Genomic DNA, 22682 nt, shown 5'->3' with positions numbered 1-22682 from the left:
GGTCTGAGCATTGGGGTGCCTGTGATCTAAGCTGTACTTTTGTTGTTTATAAGCTTAATAACTTAGAGTAAATATCTTGTATGCTCTGGATTTTCATCATCTCTGTAGTAATGGAGTTTACTGTGTTTTCTTCTGATTTTATAAATATATGTGAGCATTTTTTAAAACTATCACTTTAGTTCTCCAAATTGAGAATTTCCCAATTGAGAACTTCCCCAAAGATAAGTATAATATGTGTTACTACACAAGGTCTGTGTCATGCAATGAGGCTCTTATAGGAAAAGAGATATACTTAAATATCATTATTAACCTCTGAATTCTAAAGTTTGATATTCTGTAAGGAAGAAATGCTGAGGAGTGATGTTTATGGTTTGTTTTCCAATTGCATATGACCTTGATTATTCTGTTATTACATCAGTATATTCATCTTTAATACAAAGTGTTACTGTTTTCCTCAGAAAGGCTAACATATTTTCTTCGACATTCAGAAAGGCTTCCCTGGTGGCTCAGACGGCAAAGAATCTGTCTGCAATGCAGGAGACCTGGGTTTGATCTCTGGGTTGGGAAGATGCCCTGGAGAAGGAAATGGCAACCCGCTCTAGTATTCTTGCCTGGAGAATCCCCATGGACAGAGGAACCTGGTGGGCTATAGTCCATGGGGCCACAAAGAGTCAGATATGACTGAATGACTAAAGCTTTCTTCTTTTCAGAAGGGCCAAGTTTTTGCTATATTAAATCAGGTAGCATGCCTAAAACTATTTCAAATAAGTGAGATAATTTTAATCTCAGACCCTTTCATTGTTGGTTGGGCTGCCATTTTTCAGTTAGCAATACACTTGGTGGCTGGCATGCTCACAGAATAACATCTTTTAGATGCACACAGCCTTAATTTATCTTGAGCTCGAGCAGCAATAAAAATGGTGAGCGATATATGGGAAATAGATGGGGAAACAGTGTCAGACTTTATTTTTTGGGGCTCCAAAATCACTGCAGATGGTGATTGCAGCCCTGAAGTTAAAAGACGCTTACTCCTTGGCAGGAAAGTTATGACCAACCTAGATAGCATATTCAAAAGCAGAGGCATTACTTTGCCAACAAAGGTCTGTCTAGTCAGGCTGTGGTTTTTCCAGTGGTCATGTATGGATGTGAGAGTTGGACTATAAAGAAAGCTGAGCACCAACGAATTGATGCTTTTGAACTGTGGTGTTGGAGAAGACTCTTGTCTTCTTGTAATACTCATGTAAGGTATTACATGTACACTGTACACATACCTGTATTGGTTGCTGTATTGTATTATTTTTTATGTAATTTGCAAAAGTTTTTATAAATTCTAGATGTTAATCTATTGCTTGATTTTGAACTTTGTTATTTTTATCATTATTTGTCAACTGCTTAAAATTTTTTATATACTCAAAGTTACCATTTTTTTTTTCTCTTTGTCTTCTGTATTTTGTGCTTTGCATATGGTCTTCCTTTTGCCATGGGTTTTTATTTTCTCGTTTGTATAGATAACCAGGTGTTTTAGCCTATCAAGTATCTTTCAAATAGCTGATTGAACTGTACTCCTACATTTCTCAGAGATCACACAAGTTTTCCATTAAAACTGAGAAAGGTTGTTACTCTAAAGATGCTGTGGCTATGACTTTTGACAATCATTTCAGCATGATGTTTTTCCCAACATTGTCATAATGAGGTAATCGTTGAATTTTCGTTAGTTATGTTTGACCTCAAGCACAAACTTGAATAATTTGTGCAAATCATTAGACAAGTGCTGTAGCTACACACCAAACTGCTCTTTGGGTTGTTAACCGAGGGGCATATGTATCTGCATTCCCCACCGCCTCAGTTTAACACTACTTTGAATGTCATGCAATTTACAGACAAAAAATGATTTAAATTCTCACGTTTAAAAAATATTTTAGGTGGAGAAATGAAAGATTTGTTCATGTAAACATATTTTTTTTCCTTCAGTTTTGTCGAGGCAACATGCTTCACAAGTCCTGATTAGGAGACGCCGTGCAAATACATTGCTTGAAGAAACAAAAAAGGGCAATCTTGAAAGAGAATGCATTGAAGAACTGTGCAATAAAGAAGAAGCCAGGGAAATCTTTGAAAATAACCCGGAAACGGTAAGAACTCATGAAAAGTGGTCAGTTAGTATACCTAGACATATAGTTACAGACGGAACATTTCTAGCTTTAGTCTCTGTTCCCTCGTGTTCCTTTTTAAAATTAATGATTGTGTATATCACCTTCTGTGGGCTCAATCCACCCACCAGTGCAGGAGACACAGGAGATGCGGGTTTGATCCCTGGGTCGGGAAGATCCCCTGGAGAAGAAAATGGCAACCACTTCAGTAATCTTGCCTGGAAAATCACATGGACAGAGGAGCCTGGTGGGCTGCAGTTCATGGGCTCCCAAAGAGTTGAACACAGCTTAGCAACTGAACAATGACAACAGCGTCACCTTCTGTATTTTCCCACCGAAGCATTTCAGGAGGAAGTGCCTTCAAGGGTGGGCGTGTTAGGGAAATACTATTTGCTGAAAGCGATGTGCTCTGACCAAACTGTAATTCAGTTATACCTAATTATCACAAATAGTATGAATTTCATGGTTTGTAACTACTTTCTCTCAACCAGTATTTTGTACTGTTGGGTGAGGGGAAGGCATCTCTAGTGTGTGTGTGTGTGTGTGTGTATGTGTATGACTACATCGTTATCACTATGCTTCATTAATTCTCTCCATTGGCTTTTTTAACTAAGCTTTAGAAAACAGGACCTCTAATTCAGAGCTTGGTACATAATAGGTATTCAGTGAATGCTTACTGAAGAATTCATTTCAATACTGTGTTTCCTAAGAACACTTCTAATTTATTCCATAAACTCTTGGGAAGTTTCCTGAGCCCACTTAAAATCATTGATAATCCCAGGGGTAGAATTTATATCTTTAGTGCATACATTTTTCCAAGTTAGTCTAGAAAACTATAAAGATCCCTAAATATCTTACAGAAATAAGAGACCCTTAGAGCTGATCTTTAGTCCCCCATTTCTCCTAGAGAAGCCTTTCTCTAACTTGTTCTGTGGGTAGCAAGAATATAAATAGTGCCTCTAAGAATCAGGATGAGGGTGACCTTGAGAATTGAAATTTGATAACCTTTCGGGTTACCCTAGTTTTTTTCCTGGATGAACTGTATACCCAAAAGGAAATGAGGGAGGCATATGTATCTTCAAAATACCTCCTTTACTTCTGACTTAGCTCCTGGGACCATGAGACTAGATAAGCAGTAACAAGCAGGAACCATTTGTCTATAGTGAGAGAACCTGTCCAAGACAGTGATAACTTGTGTTTCCTGGGATTACCCTTAGTCCTCTTACCTCCACATACTCTAATAGGTTCAAAGGGAGTTTTTCCCAAGTTACCCATTTTTAACACTCTCCAAGATTAAAACCAAATGTTTCTCTTAGTTTTGCTGTCTTTGGTGGAAAAACAGTTGACAAGGCAAAAATATTTTATTTCACACAAGGTAACAGTGTACTCTTATTGTGTAAGAAGCAAATACACACACCACACACATATACATAAATGTTTCTTTTTATTATGGAAATTGAAACTATATCCCAAAGTAGGGACTCCTTCCCTTTTCAGTGATTATCAACCATCTGCTTTTCTTGTTCTGCCTGTTCTGTACCCCATTCACTCTAATTTTTGTTTTGTTTTGCCGGAATATTTTAAGACAAGCCTGCATGCCCAAGATTTCATTTTATTATATCACCCATCAGTACTTGAGCATGTATTTCTAACACTAAATATGTTCTAATAGTTTAGCCTCTGAGTAGCAAATGGGGAATGAGACAGAAGACGTATGGAGGGGAGGGGAAGAGTGGAGAAAAGAAACTCATTTATGTGCTTCCTCTCCTCCACTCATTCTGATAATGGTGTTACGGATAGAAGAAAAGAGATGATGGTGAGAGTGAGGAAGAGGTGGGAGAAATGAAAGAAAAAGCATTTGTTATTGTTTCTCACTTTCTTTCCTTTCCCAAACACTCCTTGTCTACATCCCTCACACCCTAGTCCACACTCCCAGTCACCACCTTATTGCTTATCTCCCCATTGTCCCTAATATAGTCCTTTCCCCATTACATTATCTCGTGTTGAACCCATTCATCATTACCTATGTCCTGGCTTTTGTTCTGTAGAACAGGGGTTCCCCAGCCTCTGGGATCTAATGCCTGATGATCTGAGGTAGAACTGAAGTAATAATAATGGAAATAAAATGCACAATAAACGTAATACATTTGAATCATCCTGAAACTATCCCCATTCCCTTGGTCTGGAAGAAAAATTGTCTTCCATGAAACCAGTCCCTGGTGCCAAAAAGATTGGGGACTGCTGCTATAGAGGACAATATCAATGTCTGAATTGCCTAGTGGTTGGATCTCATTCTTAGAAATTAGTAGATAAGTGTTGTGTAGGTTTATATGTGAGAGGAGGAAGGAATAAGGACTTTAATTGTATCCTGGATGAAAATTATGCTCTGTACTTAAGGTTGTTTTTGTGTAGAAATGTTGGTTTCTCATGAGGAGTTCTTATGCTATTAGTGCTGCACATTAGATATTTTATGGCTTAAGAAGGCTTTTGTGAACCAGCCTGGGGACCTTTCCATCAGAAAATCATTGTTAACATTTTTCTCCTTTTGGTAAAGTGTATTCCTTAGTCCAAATTACTGATTTACAGAAAAATTTCTTGGTGCATCACCAGTTTATAAGTAAGGTATTACATGTACATAAGATGCTAAAAGATAAATGTCCACTTCAATTCAAATTATGTTATTCAACAATTAATCTAGTGTGTGTGTAATCAACATGATGTCAAATATATCAAATGGGTATCTAATCATCATGGAAAAATTAAAGGATTTACTAAAAGGAGGCATATGTAGTCACATTTAACATTTTCAATGGAACCTGTTTTCAGTTTAGAAGTCTTTGAAGCATGATTTAATTGATCAGTATTGCTTTAAGCCTAAAAGCATTTTATTGGCTTAATGCTATTAGCCATATACTTCTGGTGTACCTTTTACTATAGAAAAAATGTTATATTGTAATGTGAAAATGACAGTTATATGTAATTTATTGCATATTCAATATAAAAACATGTTTTAAAATTAAATGTTAACTTTATAGTGAAATTTACCTTTGTTAAGATATATTTTTTCTTTTCTTTTTTTCTAGGAATATTTTTATCCAAAATATTTAGGTAAGTTTAAAGGATCTCAATCATATAATCTTAGAAATGATAGAAACTTAAATATGATGAAGTCCAATCCTCTGTTTATATATATTCCACCCCATACAATTTCATTAGCCTTGGGAGTAAGATCTCATTCTGTATGCAGATTTGCTATCCCTGCTGTCCTTTTATTTAAAGACATGTACCCAACTTTCACTTTTCTTTGCCTATCTTATTTGGCAGTGTAATAGAAAAGCCGAAGTCCTAAGAAAAATAATAATAATATGATGTGGGCTCTAGTCTCAGACCTAAAAGTTTCTGCTGTGTCAGATTAGGCAACTTATTTAACTTTTTAATTTCTGTATTATATTATGTTATAACTTTATTTTCTAACTTCAGAGCTATTGGGAATACCAAATAAACACATGAATTAGATAGATTTTTTAAAATTATGTTGAACTTTCTTCAAACGTAAAGTATAATTCAACTGATTTATATAGTTGAAAGAAAAAGTATGACCTTTCTTACTATGACTTATTTTTGATTCACATTTTATATTTTGGTCTTTATTTAGTTATATGTGATGAATTCCACTGTTGAGAACAGAAATGCTCTACCTTAATTAAAACCTTTTTGTCATTTGATGTGTATATTTTGTAGGCCAGTGTTCCTAATTGGGAAAAAGAAATGTTTATAATCCTGTCTCTGGTAAATCTAATAGTAATTTCACTAATTATCACAGCTCATGCTGGGAGCTCCTTACAGTGAGATAATGTCACCCAAGAAATTAGATCACTATTACATATATTTTGGACAGTGTTTGGATCTAGGGTTGTAAGACTTCAGGAAACATGTTAGTCTATCCACATCCTCCATGCAGTGCACTGAAAACATGGAATTTGGGCAGAAATACTCAGGGCTTCATTATATAAAGGTAAGTTTTAAAATTGTGTTCTTTTCCTTAGAAAATAGAGTAAACAACTGCCATCTGTGTAGGCCTGTAAAATATCACCGGATAAAATGGATGATTAAATTTATGAGAGAAAAACTCCTCGGGAAGAATGCTACATTCTGAGCCAAGATGTAAACATCAGAAATAGCTTTTAGTTTTTAGTTCTTGCCCAACTGGTGGATTAGTTTAGACTGCTGACTTCTCTTAAAATCATCTCAAAAGAAGCAATAGCTATTCCAGGCACTAATAATAACAAAATATAAAGAAAAAAAAGTCAAGAAATGTGAGCATTCCATGGATAGACTGAAGGCGCCTGACCCACTGTGTGTGTGGGGACCTGGGGTGCTGACTTCTGAGGCAGCGGTAAGAAGACACACTGGGTATTTTTAAAAGAACCTGAGCATTCAAATCGAGCAAATTTTTGAAAGTACTATAGAGAAAACCCTGAACAACAAGTAACAAAAACAGGGATAGAAGTAAATGGAAAACAAAGAGAGGATTAACAGTAGAAAATCTCACTTTGAAAATGCAAAGTAAGGAAAGTAAGTTAGATGAACCTCTGGCAAGAATAAACAAGGAAAAAGAAAAAAAGGGAAAGAAGGAATACCAAAACACAAAATGTAGGTTAAAGGGGGGAACTACTATAAACCCAACATAGATTGGATTTATAATCATAAAATAAAAATTATAAAATAAAATATAATCATAAAATGTTACAAAAGATAATCAGATGACAATATGGGTATAGGAGCTGTCATAGTCTAGAACCAAGATTTCTTTCTAGTGTGTTCTGTCCTGCCACTGGAACCTCTCCTGAAAGTGCCTCTCTCTCAGGCTTTCCTCCATGATGACCCAAGTTTCTATTCCTAATTCCAGTTCTTGAGAGAGCTTCTGCTTCAGGCTACAAAAGCTACGAAGATCTCTCTCCAGTTCTCACCTTTCTACTCATTCATTCTCTCCCACTTCTTGCATTCCTTTTGGACAACAAGAAAGAGAAATGGGAAAGTATGGGATAGGATTACACTGCTTTGAGTAACCATGCAGCTTACTCTTAACACTGTACTTCTAAAAAAATTAGAAAAAAAATTCCAAAAAAATGTTATCAGTGTATTAGTATGGACTCGTATATAAGGTGGTTTATGGGTTAAATGTACTTTGTAGTCTGGCCTGGGGTCCTAATCACCATATGAAGCATTTCACCTGAACCTCTAGCTTAAGGGTTTTGAATTTTGGCTGTCAGATTTGTCCAGAACTGCAAAACAAGGCTTTCTTAAAAGTCAGAATCCTAATGAAATGTTCACACTAGAATAAGATAATTCTGGGAGTGGGAGATTCAAGAGGAGGAACAAATGAATTCAGGGAAAGAATACTCAAGACCTAAGATTGCCTAGGTCTCATTGGGTCTCCAGGAAGACTACAGTGTAAGTATAAACTAATGTTTTTGTGGGAAAATATTATAACCTACCTTGGTAGGCTAAATAGTGACCACCCCCCTCCAAAGATGTTCATGTCCTATCCTTAGAACCTCTGAATGTTACCTTAATTGTTGTCTTTGAAGATTTAAGTTAAGGATTTTGAGATGAGAACATTATTCAGTGTAGTTATAAATGTTCTTATATAAGGGAGGCAGGAGATCAGAGTTTGTAGTAAGATATATGACAATAAAGCAAGACTTGAGAATGATATGAGGTTGGAGCCATGAGCCAAGGAATGCTGGTAGCTTGTGGAAGCTGAAGAAACAGAGGAAATAGATTCTCTGTTAGAGTCTTTCGAAGGAATGCAGCCCTACTAACACCTTAATTTTAGACTTCTGATCCCTGTAACTGTAAGAGAATAAATTCGGGTTATTTTGAGCTGGTGAGATTGTGATGATTTGTCACAAAAGCAGTAGGGAAGGAATATACACACAGACTTCAAATGAGCCTTTGCACCCATCTGTAATAAACTGTGTTCTCCAAAGTTGACTGCAAAAATATTTCCCATCTCACATATTCTTCTGCAATGTCATCTTGCCACTTTCCCGTCACTATGTGGAATCTATCCTTTTCCCCCTCCCCCAAATCTGGGTGGACCCTGAGACTGCTTTGATCAATAGACTATGATGGAAGTGACACAGTGCCTCTTAATTGGCCTGTCAGTTTCTTTCTTCTTCCTCTTGGAAGCTAAGTACCACGAAAGCAGTGCCACTTTAGGACTCTGTACTCAGGGAAACACAACCATGTGGAGAAGCCCTGAAGCATGGCATATACCATGTGGAGACAGAGATGCCAAGAAGCCTGCGCTGTTAAACATGTGAGTGAAAAGTCATCCAGAAAGTGGATCTTCCAGCCCCAGCCACCCTGACTGGTCCTGTGTGCAGCAGAGACAAACAGTTTAAATAAACCCTTTCTAAATATTTGATACATAGATCATAGGTAAGATAAAGTGATTATTTTATAAGCCACTAATTTGGGGTGTCTTTACTCAGAAAAAGATAACCAAAACACCACCTTTTTAGTGGGTTCAGATCAGATCAGATCAGATCAGTTGCTCAGTCGTGTCTGACTCTGTGACCCCATGAATCGCAGCACGCCAGGCCTCCCTGTCCATCACCAACTCCCAGAGTTCACTGAGACTCACATCCATCAAGTCGGTGATACCATTCAGCCATCTCATCCTCTGTCATCCCCTTCTCCTCCTGCCCCCAATCCCTCCCAGCATCAGAGTCTTTTCCAATGAGTCAACTCTTCGCATGAGGTGGCCAAACTACTGGAGTTTCAGCTTCAGCATCATTCCTTCCAAAGAAATCCCAGGGCTGATCTCCTTCAGAATGGACTGGTTGGATCTCCTTGCAGTCCAAGGGACTCTCAAGAGTCTTCTCCAACACCACAGTTCAAAAGCATCAATTCTTCGGCACTCAGCCTTCTTCACAGTCCAACTCTCACATCCATACATGACCACAGGAAAAACCATAGCCTTGACTAGACGAACCTTTGTTGGCAAAGTAATGTCTCTGCTTTTGAATATGCTGTCTAGGTTGGTCATAACTTTCCTTCCAAGGAGTAAGCATCTTCTAATTTCATGGCTGCAGTCACCATCTGTAGGGATTTTGGAGCCCAGAAAAATAAAGTGTGACACTGTTTCCACTGTTTCCCCATCTATTTCCCATGAAGTGATGGGACCGGATGCCATGATCTTCGTTTTCTGAATGTTGAGCTTTAAGCCAACTTTTTCACTCTCCACTTTCACTTTCATCAAGAGGCTTTTGAGTTCCTCTTCACTTTCTGCCATAAGGGTGGTGTCATCTGCATATCTGAGGTTATTGGTATTTCTCCCAGCAATCTTGATTCCAGCTTGTGTTTCTTCCAGTCCAGCGTTTCTCATGATGTACTCTGCATATAAGTTAAATAAACAGGGTGACAATATACAGCCTTGACGAACTCCTTTTCCTATTTGGAACCAGTCTGTTGTTCCATGTCCAGTTCTAACTGTTGCTTCCTGACCTGCATACAAATTTCTCAAAGGCAGATCAGGTGGTCTGGTATTCCCATCTCTTTCAGAATTTTCCACAGTTTATTGTGATCCACACAGTGACTGTCTATACCTGTCCCGGGAAATTCTATGGACAGGAGGCTGGTGGGCTACAGTCCATGTGGTTGCAAAGAGTTAGACGCAACTTAGCAACTGAGCACTTAGAACTGTCTATACAATGAACTGATATATACAATGTTGTCTTCTGTGGCTGTTATAACACCTTATGTTGTTGGTCTTAAATGACCTCTGGTTAAAGTCCATACATATTTTATTTCTGTTTTTCATCTTGTTTCTGCCAGATTGCTGAATCTAATTTCACAAAGTTGTGTTGAGAAATAAAATGAATAAAGTAAACCTGCTTTGTAATATTGAGGCATTATACAAACATTATTTTATTAATCTCTATGCAATATTGGAAGAATTGGAAGTTGCCTACAACAACCAGAAACACTAACTCATTATATTCACTTAATAATAGACAATTTCTAAATTAGGCTCTGGTCTACAGATTTAAGGGTAACTTTAGGTCTCTGCTACAGAATTAAGAACATAGATTTATGTGGCAATAAATTTCTTTGCTAATCCAAGATATTTTCCCCCCCTGGCTTTAAGGCTCTTAAGAGAAGCTTCTATAAATATGTTTTTTATGATTGTGCATATATTGCAATCTTGCTTGTAGATTTTTGACTTTTCAAAAAAGTGGATGGAGACATTTAGGGTTGACATTTTGATTGCTGAATCAAACAATCAAACACAGAAGCATAAATACCCTACTGCTCTGGATAATTTCTACCATGATTTCAGATCAAGTTTAGTGTATCAGCTCTAAGATGACACTTGTTTGTGTTTTACAGGTTGTCTTGGCTCTTTCAGAGCTGGATTATTCACTGCTGCTCGTCTGTCAACTAATGCTTACCCTGACCTGAGGAGCTGTGTCAATGGTAAACACCTCTACCATCAGTTTAAAAAACAAAATGACAAAAGCCTGCAAGTAAAGTACACCCGTATAAATATAACTACTGTTTAAAAATAAACAAATGAGCCCTTGAAGGGCTGGCTGTAGGCCAAGTAAGGAGGTTTTCTCAAAATACATTTGAGGAATAGTATTTTTTGGGGGTAGGGGATATGCCACAGGGCTCTAGCACTGGGTCAAATTGGCCAAATAATTATTTCTTTCAGTGTTTATTATTTATTTAGTTTAAACTTTTAAGTATCATATAACATTTGTATGTATCAGAAATGTACAAGATGAGTTCTTTTCTTCTTTTTGGCCATGTTGCACAGCTGGTGGGATCTGAGTTCCCCAACCCGGGATTGAACCCAGGCCACAGCAAGGAAGATCCCTAACCACTGCACTGTCAGGAAACTCCCTGAAGGAATGTGTTTTAGATGTAAAGGCTGCTTAAAATGAATTTTCTAGCTAACTTTTAAATTGAAGTTGTCCTTATTTGCCAAACTTTACATCATTTGCTCCAGAATTTTATTCCCAAGAGCTTTTAGACTGTTGTTACATAATCATGTACTTATGAGCAAATGTTACAGTTGACTAATAGATCACAGGGGAGCCACATTTATTTTTCTGACTTTTGGTATAAATGTGGAAATGTGGAATTATTGGTATATTATTGGTATACCACATTTGGTATAAATGTGGATATAAATGTGTAAAATATTGTGATATCAAATTAGCCTTTTCCCTCTGAAGTTCACATAAGGCCTAGTGATAAATCTGGTAGATTATTTGTCTCTAGTTTATCAATTTCCTGACATGCAGAGACAAAGGTGAAATTGAAACATGTAAATTGGAATGTTTGTCCAGTGAATATTTTACATGCAGCATTGGTACTATTGAGATATTCACTTATCTGCACTTTCTATAATTCAAAATTAGCTGTAACTTCACAAGTAAAACAGTTTGCTTGAACATGTATATTTAATTCATACTTTATTTTTTTAATTTACCCAAGGACAGAAAAATAATTTTATAATTTCTTGATTAAGCTGTTTTCTATTCTTTTAACTAGTATCTGGACTTCCTAGATATCCCAGTGGTACAGAATCCGCCTGCCTATGCAGGAGATGCAAGAGATGCGGGTTTGATCCTTGGGTTGGGAAGATCCCCTGGAGTAGGAAATGGCAATGCACTCCAGTATTCTTGCCTGGAGAATTCCCATGGACAGAGAAGCCTGGTAGGCTATAATCCATGGGGTCACAAAGAATCAGACACGACTGAGCAACTGAGCACACACACATAACTGCTGCTGCTGCTGCTGCTGCTATGTCGCTTCAGTCGTGTTCGACTCTGTGCGACCCCATAGACGGCAGCCCACCAGGCTCCCCCGTCCCTGGGATTTTCCAGGCAAGAACACGAGTGGGTACACACATAACCAATACCTAATAAATTGCTAATTTTCAGAAAACTTGCTTTTATGAGGACATTTTTTGAAAAGTTCAGTGATTAGATTTTAGTTAAATTTTAAAAAAGTGTTTTTTTGCAGGTAACAGTTTGCTTTGCTAACTTAAGGAAAATGTCAAGGAAAGATGAAAGGAATTTTCAGAGTTGGCTAGGAAGGCTGGAAAAACAGGTGCGGGAATATGCAGGAGCCAGGAACCATTGCAGTGTCTAGTGAGGCGAGAGAGACTATAAATAAATCAAGAAATAAATGGGCGTATCATTTAAGATAGTGATAAAGTGCTGTGACATTTTATGAAAGAAATATCCTTGCCTTAAAAATCACAATATTCTGCTGCCTGTTGCCCAATGTCTGAAAACCATTTGACTAGAGTTCTGTTTATTTAAAGCAGGAGAATAAATCTGGTCCCTGTTATTCCGTGCTCTGCTTAGTCGCTCAGTTGTATCTGACTCTTTGAGACCCCATGGTCTGTAGCCCACCAGGCTCCTCTTTCCATGGGGATTCTCCAGACAAGAATACTGGCGTGGGTTACCATTCCCTACTCCAGGGGATCTTCCCAAGCCAAGGATCAAACCCAGGTCTCCTGCATTGCGGGTGGATTCTTTACAGTCTGAGCCATCAGGGAAGGCACTCTGTTATTCTATGTTATCCCAAATTGGAAGTCTCACATTTTTCTATTGGTACTGAATAACTTCATTGTTCTGCCTACCTCATGAAATTGTTTTAAGGCTCAAATAAGGTAATATATAAAAAGAATATTAAATTGCAATTATTGACTTTTGTGTATATTTGCACACATAAAAGTAGTTGTGGGGCTTCCCTGGTGGCTCGGTGGTAAAGAATCCACCTGCCAATGCTAGAGATAAAGGTTCGATCCCTGATCCAGAAGGATCCCACATGCAAGAAGCAGCTAAGCCTGTGCACCACAACTATTGAGTTAGTGCTCTAGAGCCTGGGAACTGCAACTACTGAAGCCCACAATAGAGTCTGTGCCCTGCAACTAGAGAAGCCACTGCAATGAGAAGCCCGGGCGACACTCGAGAGTAGCCGCTGCTCCCGGCAACTAGAAAAAGGTCCGAGCTCAGCAATGAAGATCCAGCAGAGCCAAAAATAAATAAATAAATAAATAAAATTATTTAAAAAAAGAGTGGATTTAAACAAAAAGTAGCTTTCTTTTGCAGAAATAATTTAAAAAGTTTAATAGATCCACTTTTCTTCTTGAAAAAGTATTTGAAGGACTCAGTAGTATTTTTTCCCATATACCATAGACTTTGTTCATGAGATTTCTATTAAAGGACATAATTTCTATTGTACTGTGGTGTGTTATAAAAATTAAATAGATATGTATTTCCTTTAGCCATTTCGGACCAGTGTAATCCTCTGCCATGCAATGAAGATGGATTTATGACCTGCAAAGATGGCCAAGCGACATTCACTTGCATTTGTAAATCAGGTTGGCAAGGAGAAAAGTGTGAATCTGGTACGTATAACATACCCAGCTGGTATGGGTATGTATAACATACCCAACCTGAATTGACTTCCTGAAAAGTTCTCAGAAGGCTTTATTACTTTGAAAGTACTCTGTTTTCTCCTTTTAGATATAAATGAATGCAAAGATCCTGTAAATATAAATGGAGGTTGCAGCCAGATTTGTGAAAACACACCTGGAAGTTACCACTGTTCCTGTAAAAATGGTTTTGTTATGCTTTCAAATAAAAAGGACTGCAAAGGTAAGAGTAAAAAAAGGCATTTACTGTGTAAGAGCAAAAAAAGGCATTTACTGTGTAAGAGCAAAAATTCAGAGGAATTTCCCCAGGAAATTCACGGAAAACTCTTGAGTTTTAAGTGTTTATAATAAGTATGCGTTATTATCCACCTTGAAGCCTGTGATTCTGTGGGACTGCCTTTAGTTTATTGTTGATTGGGTATTTTTTTATTTCAGAGTATTTTGTTATTTTCTTATTGTGTATGTATGTGTGTATTGATACATGCACATGCACTTGTTCTAATGAAGAATTTCATTGTATGGTGATAAAGTGAAGTTTTAATTCAAGTCTTCGCATACTACGGTATTTGCAAAATCATTGTTGATCCTACTTCTTCCAGACTCTCTAGTATTGTTATTATATTCTTTATTTCAATAAGATCTACAGTTTACAAATAAATCACCACAATCCTTAGTAACTTCTTTCATTATATTTTATATTTCCTTGTCAGAAATAGCTTTCTAATTTCCAATATAAACCCTCCATCCTGCACCTCATTTCCAGTTGTGTTTTTGAAAAAGATGAAATTCTGGTTTTTCTTTTTCTTTATACATTTAAGATCACATCACTGGTCATAACTTTTTTTTTTAATTTAAAACTTAAATAATTCCTGTCAATTTAGCTTTTTAAGTCATTTTGCTAGTGTGTTTCTTTTTAAATTTATTTATAGGGCAACAGTGCAGAAACAGACATAGAGAATAGACTTATGGACACGGGGAGAGGGGAGGAGAGGGTAAGATGTATGGAAAGAATTACATGGAAACTTACATTACAATATGTAAAATAGATAGCCAATGGAAATTTGCTGTTTGGCTCAAGAAACTCAAACAAGGGCTCTGTATCAACCTAGAGGGGTTGGATGGGGAGGGAGACGGGAGGGAGTTTCAAAAGGGAGGGGATATATGTATACCTATGTCTGATTCATGTTGAGGTTTGACAAAAAACAGCAAAATTCTATAAAGTAATTATCCTTCCATAATAAATAGATAAATTAAAAAAAAAAAAACTAAAAAAAAACAAGAAATATTTTTCCCCCAAATTTTGCCTTTCTTTTTTCTGCATGATATCTTTTCCATTAGATTGCTTAACTGTCTTTTACTAAATCTTCAGATATAAGTGCTAGGTATGTGGGTAACTAAACATGACATTTTCCAGCCTGGAGTTGCTTTTAGAAATCGGGAGCAAGCTTTTCTTTCTTCTTTCTTCCTTCCCTTTTTTTCTTCTTTCCTTTCTTTTCTTTCTTCTTCCCTCTCTTCCTCCCTACCCCTTCCCCATCGTCTCCTCTTTTTGTGATGAGGTAAAAAAATTTAGTAAATTAAAATGTAAAGTTGTCTTGTTCAACTCTATTCATAGTCTGCTTTCATAAATCCTTAAATTGCATTTATATCCAATGAGTGATGTGTCCTTCACTGCACTGTAGTGTTTGGCATAGTTCACTGTTGTTCCAGTCGCTCAGTCATGTCTGACATTTTGCGACCCCATGGACTGCAGCACACTTGCAGTCCTAGACAGGCTTCCCTGTCTATTATCTCCCAGAGCTTGCTCAAATTCATGTCCATTGAGTCGATGATGCCATCCAACCACCTTATCCTCTGTCACCCTCTTCTCCTCCTGCCCTCAGTCTTTCCCAGCATCAGGGTCTTTTCCAATGAACTGGATTTTCACAGCAGGTAGCCAAAGTATTGGAGCTTCAGCTTCACCATCAGTTCTTCCAGTGAGTATTCAGGATTGATTTCCTTTAGGATTTACTGGTGTGATCACCTTGCAGTCTAAGGGACTCTCAAGAGTCTTCTCCAACACCAGAGTTCAAAAACATCAATTCTTCAACGCTCAGCCTTCATGCTCCAACTCTCACATCCATTCATGACTACTGGGAAAACCATAACTTTGACTAGACGACCTTTGTCAGCAAAGTGATGTCTCTGCTTTTTAATACACTGTCTAGGTTTGTCATAGCTTTCCTTCCAAGGAGCAAGTGTCTTTTAACTCCATGGCTACAGTCACCATCTGAAGTGATTTTGGAGTGCAAGAAAATAAAGTCTGTCACTGTTTCCATCGTTTCCCCATCTGTTGGTCATGAGTGTTGGGAATACATGCCATAATCTTTATTTTTTGAATGTTGAGTTTTAAGCCGGTTTTTTCACTCTCCTCTTTCATCAAGTAGTAGTAGTAGTTTAGTCACTAAGTCGTGTCCAACTCTTTGGACCCCACAGACTCTAGCCTGCCAGGCTCCTCAGTCCATGGGATTCTCTAGGCAGGAATCCTGGAGTGGGTTGCCATTTCCTTCTCCAGGGGATCTTCCCAACCCAGGAATCAGACCCAGGTCTCCTGCATTGCAGGCAGATTCTTTACTGACAAAGCTATGAGGGAAGCCCAGTGAAAATCACTCAGGCGTGTCTGACTCTTTGCGACCCCATGGACTGACTGTACAGTACATGGAATTCTCCAGGCCAGAATACTGGAGTGGGTAGCCTTTCCCTTCTCCAGGGGATCTTCCCAACCCAGCGATTGAATCCAGGTCTCTTGGATCACAGGCAGATTCTTTACCACCAGAGCCACAAGGGAAGCCCCACCTTCATCAGGAGGCTCTTTAATTCCTCTTGGCTTTCTGCCATTAGGGTGGTGTCATTTGCATATCTGAGGTTGATATTTCTCCCTGTAATCTTGATCCAGCTTGAGCTTCATCCAGCCCAGCATTTCCTATGATGTACTCTGCATATAAGATAAGTAAGCAGGGTGACAATATACAGCCTTAATGTACTCCTTTCCCAATTTGGAACCAGTCTGTTGTCCTATGTCTCATTCTGATTGTTGCTTCTTGATCTGCATACAGGTTTCTCAAGAGGTAACTAAGATGATCTGGTATTCCCATCTCTTTAAGAATTTTCCACAGTTGTGATCCACACAGTCAAAGGCTTTAGCATAGTCAATGAAGCAGAAGTAGATGTTTTTCTGGAATTCCTTTGCTTTTTCTATGATTCAGTGGGTGTTGGCAACTTGATCTCTGGTTCCTCCAAATGGTGGTTTAGTCACTGAGTTGTGTCCGACTCTCTGTGACCTCATGGATGTCAGGGAATGTTTAACAGGAGGATTCCTACGTGCTGTTTCTCATAAATCTTCTGTTTCTTATTAGTTTCTGTTATCAGAAGCCAGTGGAGGGGCACGCTGCTCCCAAGACTGAGGTCATAGGATGAAACAGGCTTGAATCTCCTTCAGTAAACATTCTCCTTAGCACAAAACTGCTTAGTCTCGATCCTCTTTCTTGAGATATGGATTGTCTCCTGACCTTGTGACCATTATTAATCCCTTGTTCCCTTGGTAATAGTTGCTGTAGGTTTGGTTTTGAAAGGTTGTTGCTGAATCACGCAAAGATGCCGGGATACTTGCCCCCCAGAGGAGAAGAATTCAATCTGAGGCCAGAGACGAGGCTTGATCGCTCAGAGCTTTGTGTAATAAAGTTTTATTAAAGTATAAAGGAGATAGAGAAAGCTTCTGACATAGGCATCAGAAGGGGGCAGAAAGAGTACCCTCCTGTTAGTCTTCAGCTGGATGTTATATAGTCACTAGCAGTCTGTTAATGAAAGAAAGGAATGTCTTAAAACTCAGAATGGCACCAGGCCCCTCACCCATAAGATGCATTTTGGGATAATCTTGGCACCAAATGGTTCATCCTGGGCCATAAAATGATTAACTTGAATCTTGTAGAAGGACAGATTACCATACAAATAGTTTCGTTTACATAGATTAGGGCAACAGTATCTGAGTATAACATACTGGTTTGTCAAGTAGGTTCTGAGCCATTAGGCAGGACCCACTTGAAGACAGAGTTTGGGGTAAATGCATAGCGCATTAGCATAGCTTAAGACAAACATTTCCATAAAAAATGCATTGGTTATCTCAAGGTTTGAGAACTGTTAACTTCAGGTGAAACCAGGTGTCATGGCAACACAGTATTTTAAGAGAAACCTCCTTTTAAATTTGTATAGAGAAGGAAAAAAATCGCTAGTTTGTTTCCTCCTGCTGCTTAAGAGAGATAAAAATGTCTGACACTTGCAGGCTATTTCCTCTGTTTGGAGACTCCTGGCCTTCCTGCCTGATACCCTCTCAGTTTTCTGATCTTTATCATTGTCAAAAGAAATTTCTTGTACAACAGCCTATATATACTCACAGAAAGATCATTAAAGCACCTTTGCTCCATCAGAGCTTGGATCCCCCTGTCTTTCTTTCTTTCTCTCTCTCTCTCCCTCCGGCTCTCTCTTTCACTTTCTTATCGTCGACTCCGGACCGCCAGGTCCCGGTCCATTAAAGGACCCCAACACGTGGACTTTAACCCACCAGGCTCTTCTGTCTATAGGATTCTCCAGGCAAGAATACTGGAGTGAGTTGCCATTTCCTCCTCCATGGGATCGTCCAACCCAGGGATTGAACCCGGGTCTCCTGCATTGTAGGAAGATTCTTTACCAATTGAGCTACAAGGGAAGCCCTCTGGTTCCTCTGCCTTTTCTAAATCCAGCTTGTACATCTGGAAGTTCTCAGTTCATATACTGTTGGAGCCTAGCTTGAAGGATTTTGAGCATTACCTCACTAGCAAGTACAATGAGTGCAATTGTGTACAGTTTGAACATTCTTTGCCATTTCCCTTTTTTGGGATGAAATGAAAACTGACCTTTTCCAATCCTATGGCCACTGCCAAGTTTCCCAAATTTGCTGGCATATTGAGTGCAGCACTTTCACAGCATCATCTTTTAGGATTTGAAATAGCTCAGCCGGAGTTCCATCACCTCCACTAGGTTTGTTCGTAGTAATGCTTCCCAAGGCCCACTTGACTTCACTGTCCCAGATGCCTGGCTCTAGGTGAGTTGATCACCCTATCATGGTTATCCTAGTAATTAAGACCTTTCTTGTACAGTTCTTCTGTGTATTCTTGCCACCTCTTCTTAATATATTTTGCTTTTGTTAGGTCCATACTGTTTCTGTCCTTTATTGTGCCCATCTTTGCATGAAATATTCCCAAGGTATCTCTAATTTTCTTGAAGAGATCTCTTGTCTTTCCCATTCTATTGTTTTCCTCTATTTCTTTAAATTGTTCACTTAAGAAGGCTTTTTTAAAAACCTCTCCTTGCTATTCTTTGGAGCTCTGCAATCAGATAGGTATATTTTTCCTTTTTTCCTCTTCCTTTCACTTCTCTTCTTTGCTCAGCTACTTGTAAGGCCTCCTCAGACAACCATTTTGCCTTTTGCCTTTCTTTTTCTTGAGGATGGTTTTGATCACTACATCCTGTACAGTGTTACAAACCTCCATCCATAGTACTTCAGGCACTCTGTCTATCAAATCTAATCCCTTGAATCTATTTGTCACTTCCACTGTATAATCAAATGGGATTTGATTTAGGCCATACCTGAATGGCCATGGGGTTTTCCCTACTTTTTTCAATTTAAGTCTGAATTTTGCAATAAGGAGTTCATGGTCATTTCCTGGTCTTGTTTTTGCTGACCGTATAGAGCTTCTTCATCTTCAGCTGCAAAGAATATGACCAGTCTGATTTTTGTATTGACCTTCTGGTTATGTCCACCTGTAGAGTCGTCTCTTGGGTTGTTGGCAAAGGGTGTTTGCTATTACCAGTGAGTTCTCTTGGTAAACCTCTGTTAACTTTTGCCCTGATTCATTTTGTGCTCAAGGCCATACTTGCCTGTTACTCCAGATATCGCTTGACTTCCTACTTTTGCATTCTTGTCCACTATGATGAAAAGGACATTTTTTTTTTTTTTTTTTGCTGTTAGTTCTAAAAGGTCTTGTAGGTCTTCATAGAACTGTTCAACTTCATCTACTTCAGTATTAGTGGTTGGAGCATAGACCTGGAATACCGTGATTTGAATGGTTTGCCTTGGAAATGAACCAAGATCATTCTGTCATTTACTATGATATCAGTTAAAGTGTAGTTAAGTGACTTTAAGGTGAACTGCATAAACTAACAATTTCTTATCAGCAATTATACAGTTTTAGATTATATATCTTTCTTGTTTGCCTATTTGAAGGTGTTTGAGGGTAGATAATTAGAATACCAGTATCATTAGAACACTAGTTACAGAAAATCATAATGAAAGGATATCATATGCATTCCATAAGCAAATAATACCCATTTGTACTTGAACATCTAAATACTTGAAAGAATTTGTGCTGCTAAAGAATTTATGATTTACATTTAATTAAGAGCAATTTAATCCTTAGCCATTGAGTTAATACACATTAACCAAAAGTTCTCTTAGAAATGAGTGTCTCTGTTGATCAGTACATATGTTTTTGTATGGTTCATTTACATAGTGTTTTGTTCACAATGCATAAGCAATAAAGTACAAAATTAGTAGAAGAATATATATACAATTGTTACAACAGGGCCTTTATTTAAAATGTGAATTTGGTTGGGATTAAGTTGCCAGTAAATTTCCAAAAATGCAAGAATAAAACTTTTCATCAGACGTTAGATGTCAGTATAGAGTCATAAAATGTATATACTATAACCCACACTCATATAATTTAAAGGAGTTCTTGTAATATGCCTCAAATCAAATAAATTTAGTCATGTTTTTACATCCTGTTGAAAATATGGATTTTATAGCTCTTTTTTAAAAATTAAGTATTTTTTGAAGTAATTATAGATTCACATGCGGTTGTAAGGAGTAATAAAAGACATCCCTGTACCCTTTACCCAATTTCCCCAGACAGGAATACTTGCAAAACTATAGTACCTCATAACATACAGAATATTGACATTGATACAAGCAAGATACAGGAAAATTTACTTGCCACAGTAAATTGATTCATTTATTTTTTGTGCAGGTTATTTATTTTTTTGTGTGTGTGCAGGTTATTTTAAATAGAGAAATGTCTGAAAATTTGGCCAATTTTTGGAAAAATTAAACTATCAGCTTTTTAGAGTAGAAAATCTAGATTTTATTCTGAGCTTGTCTTTCCTCAGAGAGTACAGATGAGAAAGTTCAGTTCAGTCATTCAGTCCTGTCCGACTCTTTGTGACCCCGTGGACTGTAGCACGCCAGGCCTCCCTGTCAATCACCAGCTCCCAGAGTTTACTCAAACTCATGTCCATTGAGTCGGTGATGCCATCCAACCATCTCATCCACTGTCGTCCCCTTCTCCTCTCATCTTCAATCTTTCCCAGCTTCAGGGTCTTTTCAAATGAGTCAGTTTTTCAAATCAGGGTGGCCAAAGTATTGGAGTTTCAGCTTCAGCATCAGTCCTTCCAATGAATATTCAGGACTGATATCCTTTAGGATGGACTGGTTGGATCTCCTTGCTGTCCAAGAGACTCTCAAGTCTTCTCCAACAATGCAGTTCAAAAGCATCAATTCTTCAGTGCTCAGCTTTCTTTACAGATGAGAAAATTTCACTATAATAATTATATCACTATTGAACTATTTCTATCATTTGTTTTTTTCACAGGCACTTATTCAGTAACTAGTTGCAATTTGAAATTTCTAAAATATTAATTTAATGTTAAAATTTATGCTGGATTAGCTATGGCTTCATAAATAGTTTAAGACCTTACCCAATCCCATTTTAAATTTGAATCACTCGAATAATTTACGCCGTAATAGTAGTATGCAGATTTAGCTATTGTCCATTTCCAAAGGAAAGGTGTAAGAGTGATGAGCTATCTCATTTTTATCCCATTTTTTATATTTGTGATAATACAGAGTAAGTAAGCTTTTTTTTTTTCTTTTTCAGTGTAGATAAGCTTTTAAGACTGTATTTCAGAAACATGTGTTTAGGAATACATGTTAAGAATATGATGAGTCTCTTCTTCAATTTATTTTCATACTGTAACCTGGTAGATAAGAAAATAACTAAAGCCTTTTTTTTCTTTTACATGATTACAAGGAAATAGCAGACACCAATCAAACTCCCTATGCATTTGTAGAAAGAAACTGTATTAACTGAACTAAAATGTGATGATAGATTTAATATTTTGCTATTTCCAGTCCACTTTGTTGTCTTAGATATATGAAACTAGACCCAGGAAACACAAATCAAGTGTTCTTTGCTAGTGTCTAATGGTATGGGAAAAAATTTTTTTAATATACTTGTTTCATTTGTAGATGTGGATGAATGCGTTTTAAAGCCAAGCATTTGTGGCACAGCTGTGTGCAAGAACATCCCAGGAGACTTTGAATGTGAATGTGCTGAAGGCTACAAATACAATCCCGTATCAAAGTCTTGTGACGGTAAAGTTCTGTTGGTATTATTGGTGGTGGAGGGGGTGAGTTGGCACCCTGATTTGAAATGAGAAGCATTGGTTCTCCTTGATATCAGTAATCAGATGTTCTCAGGTGGTAAAATCCATGCTATAATTTGATCAGTGGGGTAGTGATGGCTTCCTTCCAGATTAAAAGTATGGACCCAAGCATGATCTTCAGTGCTGTGTAATCTGATGGCCCTCTAAAGCTGTATTTGAATTGCACACCTCCCATATATGATAGAAGCAAAAGAAACACATAATATTCAAAAATAAAAAGAAGCTGAAAGGAAACACACACACACACAGAAAGGAAGACAAGTTTAAAACAAGGTGGTTAGAAATGTTTGGTTTTATGCCAGGCTTTTCAGTAATTTTCTCTGTGTGTTTAAGTGTGTCATTTTATTGTAAAATAGTAAATGATCTAATTCCATTATAATTAAATATATGTAAAAAGAAAATCTCATCATAACCAGATGAGAGCCAAGCTCTAAAACTGTGAGAAGCAGTGATTAGTGATGTCTGTGTCTGGATTTGGGAGAGCTACTTGAAGCTTG

General features: G+C 37.7%; 1 protein-coding gene across 1 annotated transcript in view; it reads left to right on the top strand.

The window, feature by feature from the left end:
• PROS1 (protein S) overlaps window positions 1-22682 on the top strand; it is a 64441-nt gene that overhangs the window by 14368 nt on the left and 27391 nt on the right. The window contains exons 2-7 of the mRNA XM_027553392.1: window positions 1972-2129; window positions 5231-5255; window positions 10548-10634; window positions 13465-13587; window positions 13706-13837; window positions 21989-22114. Coding sequence (XP_027409193.1) covers window positions 1972-2129; window positions 5231-5255; window positions 10548-10634; window positions 13465-13587; window positions 13706-13837; window positions 21989-22114 — 651 coding nt within the window. The remainder of the gene's footprint in view (window positions 1-1971; window positions 2130-5230; window positions 5256-10547; window positions 10635-13464; window positions 13588-13705; window positions 13838-21988; window positions 22115-22682) is intronic.

This window comes from Bos indicus x Bos taurus, chromosome 1, assembly GCF_003369695.1.
Source record: "Bos indicus x Bos taurus breed Angus x Brahman F1 hybrid chromosome 1, Bos_hybrid_MaternalHap_v2.0, whole genome shotgun sequence".
Classification (NCBI taxonomy): Eukaryota; Metazoa; Chordata; class Mammalia; order Artiodactyla; family Bovidae; genus Bos; species Bos indicus x Bos taurus.
The sequence above is the reverse complement of the archived record's forward strand: the minus strand, read 5'-3'. Positions and strand labels throughout refer to the sequence as shown.